The 15,996-nt window shown below is 35.4% G+C and overlaps 1 protein-coding gene across 1 annotated transcript in view; it reads left to right on the plus strand.

The window, feature by feature from the left end:
* The window catches only part of CFAP47 (cilia and flagella associated protein 47), a 259,426-nt gene that overhangs the window by 163,254 nt on the left and 80,176 nt on the right, over positions 1-15,996 (plus strand). Inside the window, 1 exon segment of the mRNA XM_042809679.1 lies at positions 7,437-7,534. Coding sequence (XP_042665613.1) covers positions 7,437-7,534 — 98 coding nt within the window.

Genomic DNA, 15,996 nt, shown 5'->3' on the forward strand with positions numbered 1-15,996 from the left:
AAATCCAGTGCATTTTGATTTGTGATGCTAAAGCGTGCAGAATTACTTTTCAGTATTTAGAATCATAGAATCACTCAGGTTGGAACAGACCTTAAAGATCATCGAGTCCAACCAAGACCTAACCATACTACCTGAACTCTAACAAACCCTCTGCCAAATCATGTCCCAGAGCATTAGAGTTGTCTTAAACTTCTGTGCACTTCCTGTTCACGTATGTCGCATTGCCTGCAAAGCATAAAAATCTGAGGGAGCCTAATGCCAAATATATTACTTGCATTATCATCTACTTTTGAACTTTGGATTAAATCTATACTTGTGTCACAAGTGGTTGGTATTTAAATGATGTACTGGCATGTATTTAATAGAACTGTAGAACATCCAAAGTTGGAAGGGACCTGTAAGGATCATGGAGTCCAACTCCTGACTCCACAAAGGACCACCCAAAATTCAAACCATGTGTCTGAGAGACTTGTCCAGAAGCTCCTTGAACTCTGACTGTGTGGGGCTATGCCCACTGCCCTGAGCAGCCTGTTCCATGCCCACTGCTCTCTGGTGAAGAACTTCCTAACATTCAGCTTGGCTCTCCCCTGATGTAGCTCCATGCTGTTCAGTATCCTCTGAGCTTACTCGTCATGCCACAATTTCCTCAGGAAACGCTATGTCATTTGTAGCTGACAGTAAATTTATGTAGATAGCTCTATGCAAATTACATATACAGTATTTCAAATATTTACTGAATCCTGTAAGAATGCAATTAATGTCTGAGGAGTATTAAAATATTATTTCAAGCAACGTTACAAGGAATGCATTAAATGAACGTTACTCAAACGTGTTTATTTGCGTAAAATAACATTTTAGAGCAAAGTTTGTCTTGCCATGTAATGCAAAAGCATTTTTAAAAGCCATACGAACTGTTTACTTTTACTAGAAAAGTATAGCCCTCAGGTGAAAAAACGTAAGCTAAAGAATACAAGTGTCAATTTTAAATTGTTACCTTGCAAGAAGAAAATACAGACATTGCTTTTCCAAGGATGAGCTATTCCTCACATAGTAAAAATGGATATTAGTATCTGCCTTTTTGCATCATTTTGAGGTTCTAGCATAATAGAATTGCAACATTCTCATAATGTGTTAGTGTTAGCTTTCTCCATAAATTAAGTTCACAGTTTCTTCACATGGAAAATAAATCTGGGGAGAAATGTCTAGAGTCAGTTAAAATAACATTTAATTTATAAGTTGTTTTCAGTGAAGTGATGTGTCTGCTGAAACAGAAAGACTGCATTTCTCAGCTGGAATAATCAGGTTTATCTAGAGAAACATTAGAAGAAATACTCAAAATCTTTTGTAAAACATGTTTTCTGTGTGTCTTTGGACATATTTTAACTAGTTAGATAGTTGGCATAGATGTGAGGTTTTTGTTGAATAAGTTGGAAAAAACACATTAGATTTATGTTAAACATATTAGCTATAAATATACAATGGTAGAAAAACTTAAGTTGTCAGGAAAAGACTGCAGGAGAAATATTAGGTCTTTTTTGTATAATTGTTAGATTGCTAAGGCCAGTCAAATTTGAAAAATGAGCAACATAAGTCTTCATCTAGCCTGTTTGAAATAACTTATTTTTTAAAATCTTTATTCTTCTTCTAATAAAACAAACTAAATAGACATGACTCATATGTATAGCTGATGAGCTTTCATGAGCAACAGCTCTTGTCTCTTAGAGATGACTCCAGTGATTGCATATGGGCACAAAGAAGTCAACATTTTGATTTTTCCAATCCTAGCAGTGAAGAGCTCTTTATATGTTGAGAATGATTAGATATTTACATATTATAGAGGAATAAGTAAAATGTCTTTTAAACTTCAATTTTGTGTTCTATAAAGTACAATAACATACAGTAAGAACAACATTTAGGTTATCCACCTAAGGAGAATTTATATAACTAATAGCCTTGAAAACTTTCTGTAAAACCAAGAAATCAAGATGTTTTATTCCCTTGCCTGTTACTGCTAAAAAACACATCCCAGAAGACACATCTAAGAGCATTCTTAATATATACCTAAAGCTAACCTTGAAATTATTTCTTTCATTCCTATACCAGCTCTGCAAATGTTAGGTAAAAAAGGCAAAAGAACACACATTGTAATTGAAAATATCACTTTAATTCATCCTTTTGCTTAAATAATCATACTTATAATGCCAATACGAGAAGTCTGTAAAATTGGGATAAGGCATTTGAAATAATTTTATTTATTTAGCATTACAATTTATTTCTTTCATCAATATCTATGCTTTTAAAACACCTGCAAGGCCTAGAATTTTCTGGAGACCAAGGCAAATCTTTCTTTATCATCAGTGATGTGCAACCCAGCTGAATGATAGACAGCTGTATCCTAATCAGGAGAGAAGTATCTTTTCTATTTTTAACCCAGTATATAACTGCTGATGCTTGGCAGCAAATTTAAAGGGTGACACGGCAGATACAGGATGAAAGGTAATTTTAGGGAAAGGACAAGGAAAGGGGAAAAAGAACAGAAATCTCAGTTTGTGGCTGACAAGAAAGTAACGTATTCTCATCCAAATGAGCAGAGGAGAGCATTTTGCCAGTAAAAGGAAGGGGAATTCACAACTGCTTACTCTTTGGGTGTAAGAGATTATTCTTCTAGCCATTGCCTCAAAGCTTGCTGATGCTCAAGAACAGGGTTAAGAAATCCTTTGTCAACGAGAGAGAGATAAGCTGCAGATTAGTGGCCAGGAAGCAGTCTTTTGTGTGGGTTTATCTCAAGGGAGATAGCCATCTCAGGAGGTGCTGCACAAACAAGTATGAAATGAGGTTTACTGACCTGAGAAGCCTCACGACCTGCCTCTCTCCCTCCTGAGCTTGCTCTGCACCCTACCTGCTTGCTGCCTAAGGCTGGCCATGCAGATGCTGCTCTGCCCCGAAAAGGTTTCTGACAACAGATTCCTCACGACATGATGCCTGCATGAAGAAGAGCAAAGGTGTCTGCTGTCAGAAGCCTCACAAGCTGATGCCTGCATGCTGATGGACTCTCCCCTGGGCCTTCTACCAGACACCTGCTGATTCCTCCCGGACTTACTCTGTACCTCCCAGACCTACCCAGTACCTGCACCTTCTTGTTGCCCAAGGCAGGCCACGCTGCTGCTGCTCTCCCCCTGTGCTTTTGCCTCAGATCATTGGAATGGCGTGCAACAGGGCCGATGCTGGATCCTGGTGGTGTCTGTTCCCGCTTCACGCAATTCTTGCTTCTTTCCTATCTTTTCCATTGCCCACTTTTCTTCCTCCATCACCCTAATACATAATAGTGTCCGTCCTCTCTTTTTCCATCTCCCTGATTAAAATCTGTGATAAACTGGTCAGACATTTGAACCGTTGTTTCTTAATCTCACGTCAGGTATACATCAAAAGTATATATCAAAGTACCTCCTCTCCCTCCTACAAATTGGAGTGAGACATTGGTAAATGATCCAAAGTGTAAGATTAATAGTATATGACTCTAACAAATGCAGGTTTGTTAAGCCAAGTTTTATAACAATTTGAAAATTACACAAGCAAATGAAGAAATCTCTACAGGAGAAATTTGTTTGCATTACTGAAAAGTAGGGCAAAATTCTTGGCTGGCTAGATGTTCAACTATGGAGGAAAAAACAATGATTTTGGCACGTCATGCAAATCAGAATGAGACTTGGAATGCACCTGTGAAATTTTAACCTGAAAAGTATACTAACAGCTCAAATTTAATTTTCATGTAAATTACAGTTCAATAGTTGTCTTTTAAATAAATAATCTTCTATTCTCAGAAGTAATTACTAGAGATAAATATTAATAAAAAAATTGCCTTGCTGCTATGAAGGAATAGATACATGAATATGGATTTTTTTCTTCAAATTCTGGGTAACTACATGTAATAGGAATTGTACAACTTCCCAGGCTTCCAGTTCTTTTATATATGAAAAAATAAAGGTAAGTTCTAAAAGATGAAAAAAATAAGCTGTTTTATACTAATATAATTTGAATTTGCAATTTCTGACATGAAGAGTCCTGCTTTGCACTAACCATTAATGGCAGATGCTAGACCATAACTAGCAAGGGCAGAATCCTACTGATGAAGGGAGAGGCTGAGGGAGAAGAACTGTGAACATTAAATTGTTTGCATAAATGTATTTTTTATGTTTAGAAGATATTTGTTCACTGCTTTTTAGTGCTGGTGATTTCTCTGTGAAGTACTAACCAAACTTTGTTTAGTTTCTTTTAATGAGATCTGACAAGATCATGACCTGTTGCTTGCATGAACCAGGCTAAGCATTTTTCTGTTGTTGAAATCTGAATGATAAATACAGGCCTGAAGTCAAGCCATGTTTATCTCCTATAATGGATATGGATGAAGGCCACAAAGATGATCAGAGGGCTGAAGCACCTCTCCTGTGAAGGAAGATTGAGGGAGCTGGATTTGTTCGATATGGAAAAAAAAAGGGTTCTGGGGAGACCTCATTGTGGCCTCATTGTAGGTGGAAAGGAAAAGTCTTTGAAAAAAAATGGGAGATTTAGGTTAGCTGTTAGGGGGAAATTCTTTCCCCAGAGGGCGGTGAGGCGCTGGCACAGCTGCCCGGAGAAGCTGTGGTGCCCCATCCCTGGAGGCTCGAGGCCAGGTTGGATGGGGCCCTGGGCAGCCTGAGCTGGTGGGGGGCAGCCCTGCCCCCAGCAGGGGTTGGGGCTGGGTGACCTTTAGGGTCCATTCCAGCCCAAACCATTCTGCGATTCTACACTCTTGCCCTGAGAAGAGGCTTGAAAAGCATTCAAAATATCAATGCCAGCTTAGAGATGAAGTTGTGTAATAAATGTGCGTGTGTTTATGTTTACAGTAGTATTCCTTTTTTGGGGATGTAAAAGTTGTAAGTACATCACATTCTGAACTGAGAATCTTATGTGAGGGAAAAGACATCATCTCGGAACATTTCTGAGTTAGAATAAAAATTTTCTGAAGCGGACAGAAGTGTCTATTTCTACTGCCTGTTTTTTAACATGAGGAAAACAAAAAACAAGAACAGATTTAATCTTGGTCTGTTATTCCTATTTGACAGTTCTGATGCTTGTAAAAATGTTTAAAAGTTTATACATGAAAAAAGATACACATGTAAAAGCCACAGTGAGAAAACTAAACAAAACCTCCAAACACACACAAAACAACATTTATAGTCGAAATGATATTTCAAAAATAGAGGCTGGATAATGTAGAATAGAGTTCTTTTTAAGAAATCTACATTTTTACCATTCTACCCGCTATTATATCTAACATATCCATTTTTAAAAGGGTAACATCAAGGTGTATGGGGAGAGCTGGATAGGGGCAGCTAATGAATGCCTACCATAATGCAACTAGGTCACCTCATGGCAATAAATGCTGTCTTCCAAAACTTCTGGTCAACATTAAATTTCAAAATATTTGACCTAATTTTATCTACCTCGACGTTGATACCAGACTAAGAAAAGGAAAAAAAAAGAATAGCCCCAAAGCCCATAACCTTCTGGTGCATACATTAGCAAAGGACTTATAGCAGACTTCTTTTCAGTCATGCAAGTTCTTTGAATTTGAACCAGAAACAACAACCTACAACTTAGAGAACATTCAAGAGCAATGGTTGTGAGCAAAACCCAAGGTTTTATTTTTTTAACAGTGCAAGTTGGTGGTAAAAGCAACCATTCAGAAATACTCGTATTGAGTAAGAGTTGACAGAACATCAGTTTACACAAATTTTTTGAGTAATGCTAAACAACACTTGTATGAATATGAGTTTAGTAAATAGTTCACATCAAAAGATCCTCCTTACACAGAGAACTGCCAGTTGTTCTTTTTCCCCCAGATGTTATGAAAACTGTTTAAATAAAACATTTCATTTAGAGAAGTGTTTAAGAATCTGAACACTATTTTCAAATGCGCACAATGTATTTTCTCTCAAACACAATAGTGATTTCACAGAAAGGTAATTCTTAGGCTGTGATGTGATGTGCATTTAATGTCTCTGGAAAAGAAAAAAACCCAAACAAACAAACAAAAAAACCCACTTAATTTTCTAAATCTGATTAGAATTGGAAGAGAAATGGATCTAAGCATTCAAATGGATGAAAATTCAAATGCAAATAGACACTTTTGAGTTCCTTACAAAAAGAAAAAAGAATTCTTAGTAGCTCAGAATACTTGAACTCAAAACTATAAAGAAAGCTACTAGACCTAAAAGCTATGCTTTTATTGTCAGAGTCAGGAATTAGAGTAGCTTTATGCAACTTGTGTGACCGCAACTAATGAATTTATACATAAAAACATATAGTGTATATAATATATAAACAAAAAATCAAGTGAATTATAATGTCTACATGATGGTTATTATGAAGCATACAAAAATGATTTAGGAAAGTTAAGACTGCAACGGAAAAATCTTCTGTGGCTTTATAAATTATCTCCAGATTTCACAGAGGAATGTGGCAAAAATCCAGGTATGGAACGAAGGCTCAGAGCTTTCTTATCTGAGCTTATGACCATTCAGTGTTATAAGGTTTGGTGCATTTCAGCTTTTGTACATATTGTCAGAATTTCCCCCTGCTCCTTTTTGGACTAGCTAATACAAAGTACTGACTGGAATCAAATCTTCTGGTTTTCTGAACAGTTTGTCCTTTGACTAAATGTGTGATTATAGAGTTTATAGCATTGTTTATTTTTGTTTGTTTGTTTGTTTTCTTTTGTTGTTGTTGTTTTTTGACCACAGTCTTACAAGACATTGTTAAGAAAATTTAGAATAAGGTACCTAATAATATATTGTTGATGCTCTGTTGTTTTGATGCATGTATTCCGCATCTTTTGCCTTTCTCTTGAGTGCAATCTTGGTTGTAATAAAAATATTAAGAGCTCAGGAAAGACAAGCTGATAGGAAAAAATAAATTACAGTAGAAATCATGTATGAACATGTTTGAACCTGTATATGAGGATGGATTCCATGTAACTGAAAATTCTGATCTGTTTATCAAATAACACAGATTTTGAATCTATTGTGAATTACCTTTTACTTAATTAAATCAATTAGATTTTTAAAATTTTTTCCTTTTTGAAGGAGAACAGTTGTGAATCAATGATATTTATAATTCTAAAACAATATAATATTCAAGTAAACTCATTTGCCAAAGTGTTATTTCCTTTCAATTTGTGTATATATTGATTTTGTTACTATTTTGAACCCAGATGAGAAAAGATTAGATAGGGCAGTTGACTGACAGCAATTAAATCAATCCATGATTTTCTTTGTCTCAAACGAACAATGACTGACAGTTCTGATAAAAGCCAGAATTTCTCATTGATTTGAATGCTGCTAGGAGTGATCACCTCGTGAGATGATTTATGGAACCTTTTATTCTTTTGTACGTAGGAGGAAGTTCTTCAAATTGCAAAGTGTGGTTTTCCTTAAAGATTAACAGCATACCTGCAGCACCTGAAAGGAAGATAGATGTGAAATGCAGAGCTCTGGTAAGATTACTCTAAATGTTTGTTTAATTTTTTTTCTATTGCATTAGGAGAAAACATAATTTTACTATTGTTCTGGCTGCTACCACAGAAGATTTATTGGTTTTATTAGGTGACCACCTGGTTTTTGCATAATAAAACTCAGTACTTACTGTAAGACCTCACATAAGCTCAGTGATATGAACTCAAATGGATGCTTGAAAAAAAATGGTTACTTTACCCTATTTAAATAATTGTATTCTTCTGCTGTAATCTACATTTAGTTTTAGATATTAGATGAATTTGAAATCCATAAATATTTCAAGCAGTTTACATATTGACCACAGTAGGGTAAGTCTCTTTTGGTACCTTCCTCCTTACACATGCAAAATTGTTTTGTCATTTGGATTTCATTAATTGTTGGAATGTACTTAATCATATCTGTATTACTAGATAAACATATACCTTCACTCTCAATAAAGTAATTAAATTATGTTAGGAATTTTAGAAAAACGACTGCATAATGTTAACATAACATTAAATAAATCATATGTTTTAAAGCAGTCAGGTGTATAAAGATAAAATCTCTCTTGATTTTCAGAGCTAGTATTTTAATTATATTCTTTAAATGGTTGTTTACTTTATTACCTAGTAGCCCTGCTTTCTGCATGAATTGTAGACAGAGAAGAAATACTGACTAGTAGTGATGCAAGTACTAAGGGATTACCTCTTCCAGTGATAGATGCTGGGGAGGGAAAAAAGTCTCCTCACTTGATTTTGTGTGACAAAGTCTGTTTATGTGGAGAAAAATACAAAAGAAAGTAAACACAAAAGCTAGAATGAAATAGTTTGCAATTTGAGACTTTGGAAAAAATGAAGTAGATTTTTGTCCTGCGGCACCATGCCTTGTCTTGTATCATTTTCTGCTCTGAAAGTACTGTAAGGAAATGGTAAGAGGAAAAGCTAGATTCAAATTATATAATTGATTGTATTTTATAACATCTTGTCAAGGGGCATTTTATCTCTGCCTCATAATTTTGAATATAATTCAGTATGAAAACTTGTAAAAGTCACTTACAGTAAAATCCAACAAATTTTTACAATGTATGGGGTAATTAAATTATTGATTTGAATAGGGAAAATTCCTTCCTAGTGAAAATGGGGAAAATTCCTTCCTAGTGAAAATGAAGACAAAAAAAGAAGTAGATATACCCCTTCTTCAGAACTCTGAGGGAAATCTTGTGAAAAAAAAAAAACAAAAACCACACTGATGAAGGTGGACAGAAAGATTTTTTTTAAGATGACAGAAAGATTCTTGACTTATAGTACACATGGTTACTGTTACAGAATGGTCTGAATTGACTGGTTGTATGCCAGGCAATTTGTTTTGGAATGGGAGTGCTTTCTGTCTTTAAAGAGCCTGGGATTATTTTAGTTAATTTACGTAAAGAACTAATACAGTCTATGAGTACTAAAAACTGGTCAAATACAAGCAGATAGCAAATAGTGTTTGTGCTACTATTACTGAAATATTATTTGAAGGTCTGGTTTTCATGTGTTAAGAATTGTGCTGAATACTGGAAGGAAATCAAAAGAAATACATCAGAAGCATGGAAAACTAGCTGGAGTATGTACATATAGTGTTGTAACTTTGTAGCTGTTAAGAGTTTTCTGTTCAGTCTTTCCATTGCATTAATAATGTCCTTTGCCTTGACTTTGAAGGGCTTACTGAGCATTGTGAATGAATCATCAATTTTATTTTTAGACATGTCTTTTATTTTAATTTGATGCCCCCTGGTTATTGAAATACAGCAGCCAGAGAATAGTTAGACCCTATCCACTCTCTTCATGCTACTCGTGATTTTGTAGACTTCTGTAATATTCTTTCTAACTTACCTCTCTTCCAAGATGAAGAGTGTGATAAGGTATTAATTTTATTGATATTTCTCACTTCAAACTTCTAGTATTTCTCCAAAAATACTAAGAAAATTAAACAGATAAAATCAGTAGAGAAAGATAGAAAGCCATTTGGATTTTAGCAGTGCTTGTCCTCTATCTGCATTAGTCAAAGTGAAGATGAGATAATTAAGTGGCGTCTTAAGAAATATAACTTCTTAAAAAATTCACATGGAACATTGAAAAAAACACAGAAGTTTTCCATGAATGAAATTCAAAATGTCAGATGGAAAGTAATAAGAGTTGTTAACTACCATTAACCTTTTAAAATGATTCATAGCACAGCCTCTTATATCAAAAGTCGATCTGTGACAAACTTGCTTGAAGGCTATGCCTGACTATAAGAAACCACTGGCAAAACTACTGAAATGAAATCTTAGAAATGCTGTTAGACAGAGCCCATTATTTGTCTCAGGAGTCAAGTGAGCTGCCTTATTCATAACCTGCAATCGCTATTGGGAATTGTAACAGTAAATATGGAGCTGTGATGCTGTGATTCTAAAGCACATACATAAAATAAGAGATTTTGCTTGTCTTCTTTATCTATTAATAGAAGAATATTTTGCCAAGTGAGAGAATAGCTTCTCCTCTTGAGAAAGCAGAATAACTCTAGGTCTTGGTTCCAGTTCTTCATCTTTCTCTGTTTAGAGTGCACATGGCAAACATCCCTGAAGTTGGAACTAGTGCTGATCTGCACCCCTGGAAAAGTAAGAATTATTATAAATATTTTCCAGTACGAAAATGTGAATTCTAGCAGCCAAGACCTTCATGTAGCCTCTAGTGAAAGGGCTGGCAGAGTGAAGTAGTCCAGTGTGAGAAGCTTTTAGTTTTCATATTTACAGCCTGCTCCCATTGCTAACTTTATTACCACTGTTGAAGGTGCGCAATGAGACTGAGCAGTGAGTGGGATCCTGAACAAATAGGAAGGTCTGGCTTAGCTAAATTTCATTTTGTGAAATAAGGATTCTTTAATTTTCCTACATGGAATCTTTGTCTGTTTTGTGTTCAAATGACCTTGGCTATGCCTTCTAAATAATTAGGAATTCAGCTTTCATTTTCTTTGAGGGTTTTTTTTTTTTTTTTTTTGGTATACTTTTTGTATACTTTTTTGTATACTTTATGCTGTATACTTGTAAAAGTCCACAGAAAACCCCAAAATATGAGAAATGATATCAGCTCTCTAATCAAGAATGTAGCTATTTTGTTATGCTTTGATTAAATAGATGGATTAATCAATATTCCTGACTTCAGCCTCATAGGCAGCTGAACACCACACAGTTGCTTGCTCGGTTCCTTGCTCTGGAAAGGGAGAAGCACAAAAGTTAGAAAACCAGGGCATATAAACTAGTCCTATTCTGGGGCCTGCTCTTCAAATTCTTCTCACCCAAGACTGAATTTGATCTTCCTTTCTAATGGATGTATATTTATCACTTAGAGGTAGCAGCCATCTAGTCTGTTTTAATTACATAGCTTTTTTACAGAATTGCTGCATAAGGGATTGCACACAAAATGTGTTAATTTTCTCAAGGTAACACCTCTTTCCTAGCTCTTCTATTTCTCATTCATTTGCTTGAAGTGAACCTGCAAGAAGGGAGGCATCTGTGTTAGCCTCTAAGTTCATAGCAATAGCATGCTATTTGAGTGTCTCCTGATTATTCCCATTTAGTTTCACTTATATTGCCCAGCAATCCTGGAGTGCATGCACTGAATCTCTTGGGTGAAGTTTAGCTGGAAGATGAACTTGTCTAATGTTCTCCAACCACTAGTGGTGCTCTGTTTTTTGGAGTGAAAGGACTGCTTGAAAGTATATTAAAAAAAAAAAGCACAACTTGTACTGTCTACATGTCTACTCCTTTTGTGCCTCACTGCATGCTAAGATAGCTAAATTTTTGCACGCAGTCTTTTGTAAATTTTCCAGCCAAAAGAAATGCCATCATGTTTTCATGAGTTTAAATATCCTCGGAACTGTATTATGTCAATGGATGAGGATAACGTGGAGAGCTTGTTAAAACCCAACCAGATATAAAGCAGATAAAACTTAAAGTTTAAACTATGCTTCATTTTCATTTATTATTTTTCCATGTATTATTTATAGTAAAAAGCATGAATTAAGAGTGCATTTTGTAATTTTGTAACTTCTGATACATTTTTAATTGACATTTTTGTTCAGACATTCACTTAAGACTAAAAGCCCATGAATTTTAGATGATTTGATTTATTTAAAAAGAAAAAAGATATTCCGTATTGTTTCTGAATCAGAGTAAGGAGTGACTGTACTGTGACAGGATGGACATGTCTCTGGTATTTATGTAATCATCATCCTTAGTAGAAAGGAGGGGGTCAGTATCTGTTACTGTCTGAATGCTGTTCTTCAGCTTTTTTAAAGTGGAAATGTTGTATGATTTAAATTCCCATGAAGGTATGCAAAAGTCATCAGAGCCAAATATTAAAAGAGGAGCTCGAGTCATTGAGGCTGTGTTAGTTTCCAGAACTAGGTGCGTAAATGTGACTTACAGGTCATACTTTTGGTATCCTGTGAAAGTTACTTTTATTGTACAAATTCCAGCTAAAGTTGTTTGTGAGAAAAGTGAGGTACAGATTAGCACCATGCATTTCAAGGAAAGCAGTAGTCATTGTGTACTTAGTAATGGGGTAAATAGAGTACAGCGAGGAGCTTTCAAATGACTTATTACCATTTGTTCATTCATATTCCTAAGTCATAATTATTAATTAAAAAACATTGCCAGGTATTGTAAGTTGTTTGTACACTTGCAGTTTCTTTATTCCTACATGTAGAGAAAATAATCAAATTCTAAAAATTTTGCCAAACGGACATTAAGTATCTTCAGGCATTAGTAGCATTGCAACAATTAAAAAAATCTATTTTTGATTACTGAATTCTACATTGATGTTTACTATGGATTTCCTTATTGGCAATGGTAGTAAAGAGGTTGAATTTAGTCTGATAAATTCAGATTCATGGTCTCTTTGAAAAATGGAGTTTAAACTGAATGGATCAATATTAATAGATTGCCTTGAAAATGGCATCTAATGGATTTATTCAGATTGTGTGTAGAGGTCAACAAGTAATCAGAAACTAAAGCTTTTGCGTAAAATGCCTAAACGGCCCATAACCATTGCTTCAACCCCATGTACTCTTCAGTGGCTGTCTAAAACACGTAGAAAAGTCTGTGTATACTGCTGAGTCATTAACTCAAGAGACTTTCCAACACATACATGTATTTGAAGAATAGTTTTGGCTTTCTTGAAAGGAAATATCCAATACACAAGCTCCAAGTAGTATCTGAACAATAGAACGAAGCCTGAGGGGAAAGTCTGTTTTGAACACTGAGTTCTTAGTTTCTGCTTCAATAAAATCAAATGCCTGGAAGGGATTGAGCTTGGTTTCTCTGTAAGAGAAAATAGCTTGGTCTCTACTCTGCCAAGTCCCTGACTATGAGGACTTACAAGTTGATATTCTAACTCTGAAACATGCTACCCATCTCCTCTTCCATTAGTGTTCTTGCTGAGTTAAAACTTGCCCCAGTGTTGCCATTTACAATGGCTCCCAAATTTGTGCCACTCATACACTGTTTTTGCTCTTTTCAGTAATCATTTTAAAGGATCACTGTTCTAGTCTTCACTTTTAGCAAGATCTTCACGTGCAGATCTAAGAAGAGCAAGCTGCTTACATTACCAATTCCAACTCTTTCCAACTTTAAAGCCTCCTCATTCTTGACAGTCTCTAGAAAAGAAATGCAATAGTCTGTTCTGTATAATCCATACACAGCAGATGGTGACTGTATGATGTATATTAAAAAAAAGGTGAAATAGAAATTCACTGATATTTTTCTGAAGTTTTAATCCTGGGAAGATACCTTGTACTCTATAGAAAATGTATGATGAAAGAGCGGCTTATATCCAGATATACGGGTAGGCTAAAAAAGATGCATTTGGGGGCACTGTGATAGTGGTTCTTTCAAGGTCATCTTCTAGGTACTCAAAACTGAGCAAACAGAAATACAGAGAGATCTTTATTTAAAGGGCTTTATATCTTGGCTTTATATCTTTACTCATGAATACATGGTTCTCTTCCCATACTGCCCCTTGAAGAGAGAGAAATTGCATTCTGGCTGATACTAGAACTAGTAAGACTGCATAGAGAGACTGGGAGAATGCAAGACTGTACCTTGGTTAAGACTGCTCTAATTTTAGCTTCTTCAGAAGTTCTAAAAGCAGATATCAGTCACTGATATATACGTTGGTGTTAATGTTATTAATAGGTATTCTGTATGATATAGTAAACTTGTATTACTTTCTGAGAGAACTTACTCTGATAATATTAAAGGAATGTGTACGACAGATTACTCTGAGAACCTTTAATATATCACATCTGGAAGACAAAATTAATAATGCAGCATTTCTTTTTGTATGTGAGACTTTTATCTTTAAGGTTTTTCTGATCATGTATTTCATTATAAAACAGAACTGGACTGATAATTCTTACAGAGACTATTTCTTCACATTTCTATTTATTTCTGCTTTCAGAAAAGTTATGAATATTTAAGAAATTCTGTCTGAATTATAATCTGGACACCTTCTGACTGCTGAGAGTGCTTATACATGTAAAAAATAGAAGTTGCCTTCAGAAGAAAGCTTCTGAGATTTTGGAGAGATCTACTTTTACTTGGAAAATTCATGAGAATTGTTGTTTTCAGTGAAAACTATTTCATTTTTGTTCTAGAATGTTCTCTATGTGTTTTATACCAGCAATAATTATAGTGTCAGTCTTTTAAATTGCAAAGAAACTTGTTTTCTTAATGATTAGAAATTCTCTCTTTAGACCTATGTAATGAAAGTTACAGTACACAGAAGGTCTAAGGCATCTAAATTAATTATCATTTTACTGCTGCTGATGGAGCAATTTGGTGCTGGTGCTGATACTGAAGCAGAGATGCAAATTGTCTCATTAGTATGATTGTAAAATTTAAAGAAAATTAAATACTGGTTACTAATAGTTGGTTACTTATTAAAAAAAAAAAAAAAAAAAAAAAAAAGTACTGTTTGTTAGCTCATATTAGCATGGGCACAGAATAGGAGCAGATGAATATTTGCTTCCACACATGGAACTGTAGTCATTAGTGACAGAATATGCAGAATATGCTATTCTACTGCAGTTTCATTAGATTCTGGTAAGCAATTGTAAGTTTGTTTTTACTGACTGCTTCTGAAAATCTCAGAAGAGAAATGAGAAATATTGACCACTTCCTTTTCTTGACGAGCCTTGAGCTTGCTCATAGCTCAGCATTTCACTGATGTAATCTTTGTCATGTTTGTAGCTTTGTGCCTGAGAGCTTCCTAATCTCACCACATCAAATTTTCACAGAATAATAGAATTATTTGAATTGGAAGGAACCCTTAAAGGTCATCTGGACAACTCCCCTGCAATGAACAGAGATACCCACAGCTACATCAGGGTGCTCAGATTCCATCCAGCCTGACCTTGAGTGTGTCCAAGGACAGGCCATCCACCACCTCTCTGGGCAACCAGTTCCAGTGTCTCACCACCCTTGTCATAAAAACTTCTTTCTTATATCCAGTCTGTATCTCCCCTGCTTTCATTTCTGACATGGGAAACCACTTCCCTTTGTCCTATTACAGTCCCTTTCTTTCTTACAGCCCCCATTTAGATACTGACAGGCTCCTCACAGATCTCACAGGAGTCTTCTCCAGGCTGAACAGCCCCAGCTCTCTCATCCTGTCTGTGTAGCCAAGGTGTTCCATCCCTTAGGTCATTTTTGTGGCCCTCCTCTGGATTACACTCCAACAGGTCCATATCTCTCCGGTATTGAGGACTCACCAGTGCAGAGTAGAGGGGCAGGATCACCTTCCCTTGACCTGCTGACCACATGTGGTATTTTTTATCATTCATTAATAATCCACTGCCTGAACTCTTTTTTATCTAATTACATTGCAGATGCCTACACGATCATGAATACAACTGTATAAATCAGAATGATGCATGAAGAAAGAAAAATGCTAAGTGCATTAAATGAATCACAGAGACTATCATTAAGCCCAGCCACACATTTGGCAACTAAATTTTCAATTCAGTATAGTATACTCATGGTAAAATTACAAGTTTCAACCCCCAAAATCCTAAATGAAAAAAAACTACGAATTAAAACTTTCAGTCACTGAACATTGACTACTGTCTCTATACATAAGATTTAGTCTAGCCATGTGAGAAATGAAGTTATTTGAAAACTGGTATCCTAAAATTCTGCATCTCCTGAACTTCCCTGAAAGTGTTAGTTATAAATGGTGTTCTGAAGACTGATTCTGGGGGCAAATATCTGTGTCATCAAACACTAGAGTAAGAATTGAATGTTACCTTTACATTAGACATAACAGATGCTCTAGAAATGCAATAGTAACTTATTGGTGTCTTGATTTTATTATCTAAGAGCAGTATATTTCTAACTTAGAAATGCTGCTCTTTCTAGTGCTTTTATTGAGAGATACTGAAT

This window comes from Centrocercus urophasianus, unplaced genomic scaffold (assembly GCF_019232065.1).
Source record: "Centrocercus urophasianus isolate 14NV4802_14NV808 unplaced genomic scaffold, USGS_Curo_1.0 seq_12, whole genome shotgun sequence".
NCBI classification, from domain to species: domain Eukaryota; kingdom Metazoa; phylum Chordata; class Aves; order Galliformes; family Phasianidae; genus Centrocercus; species Centrocercus urophasianus.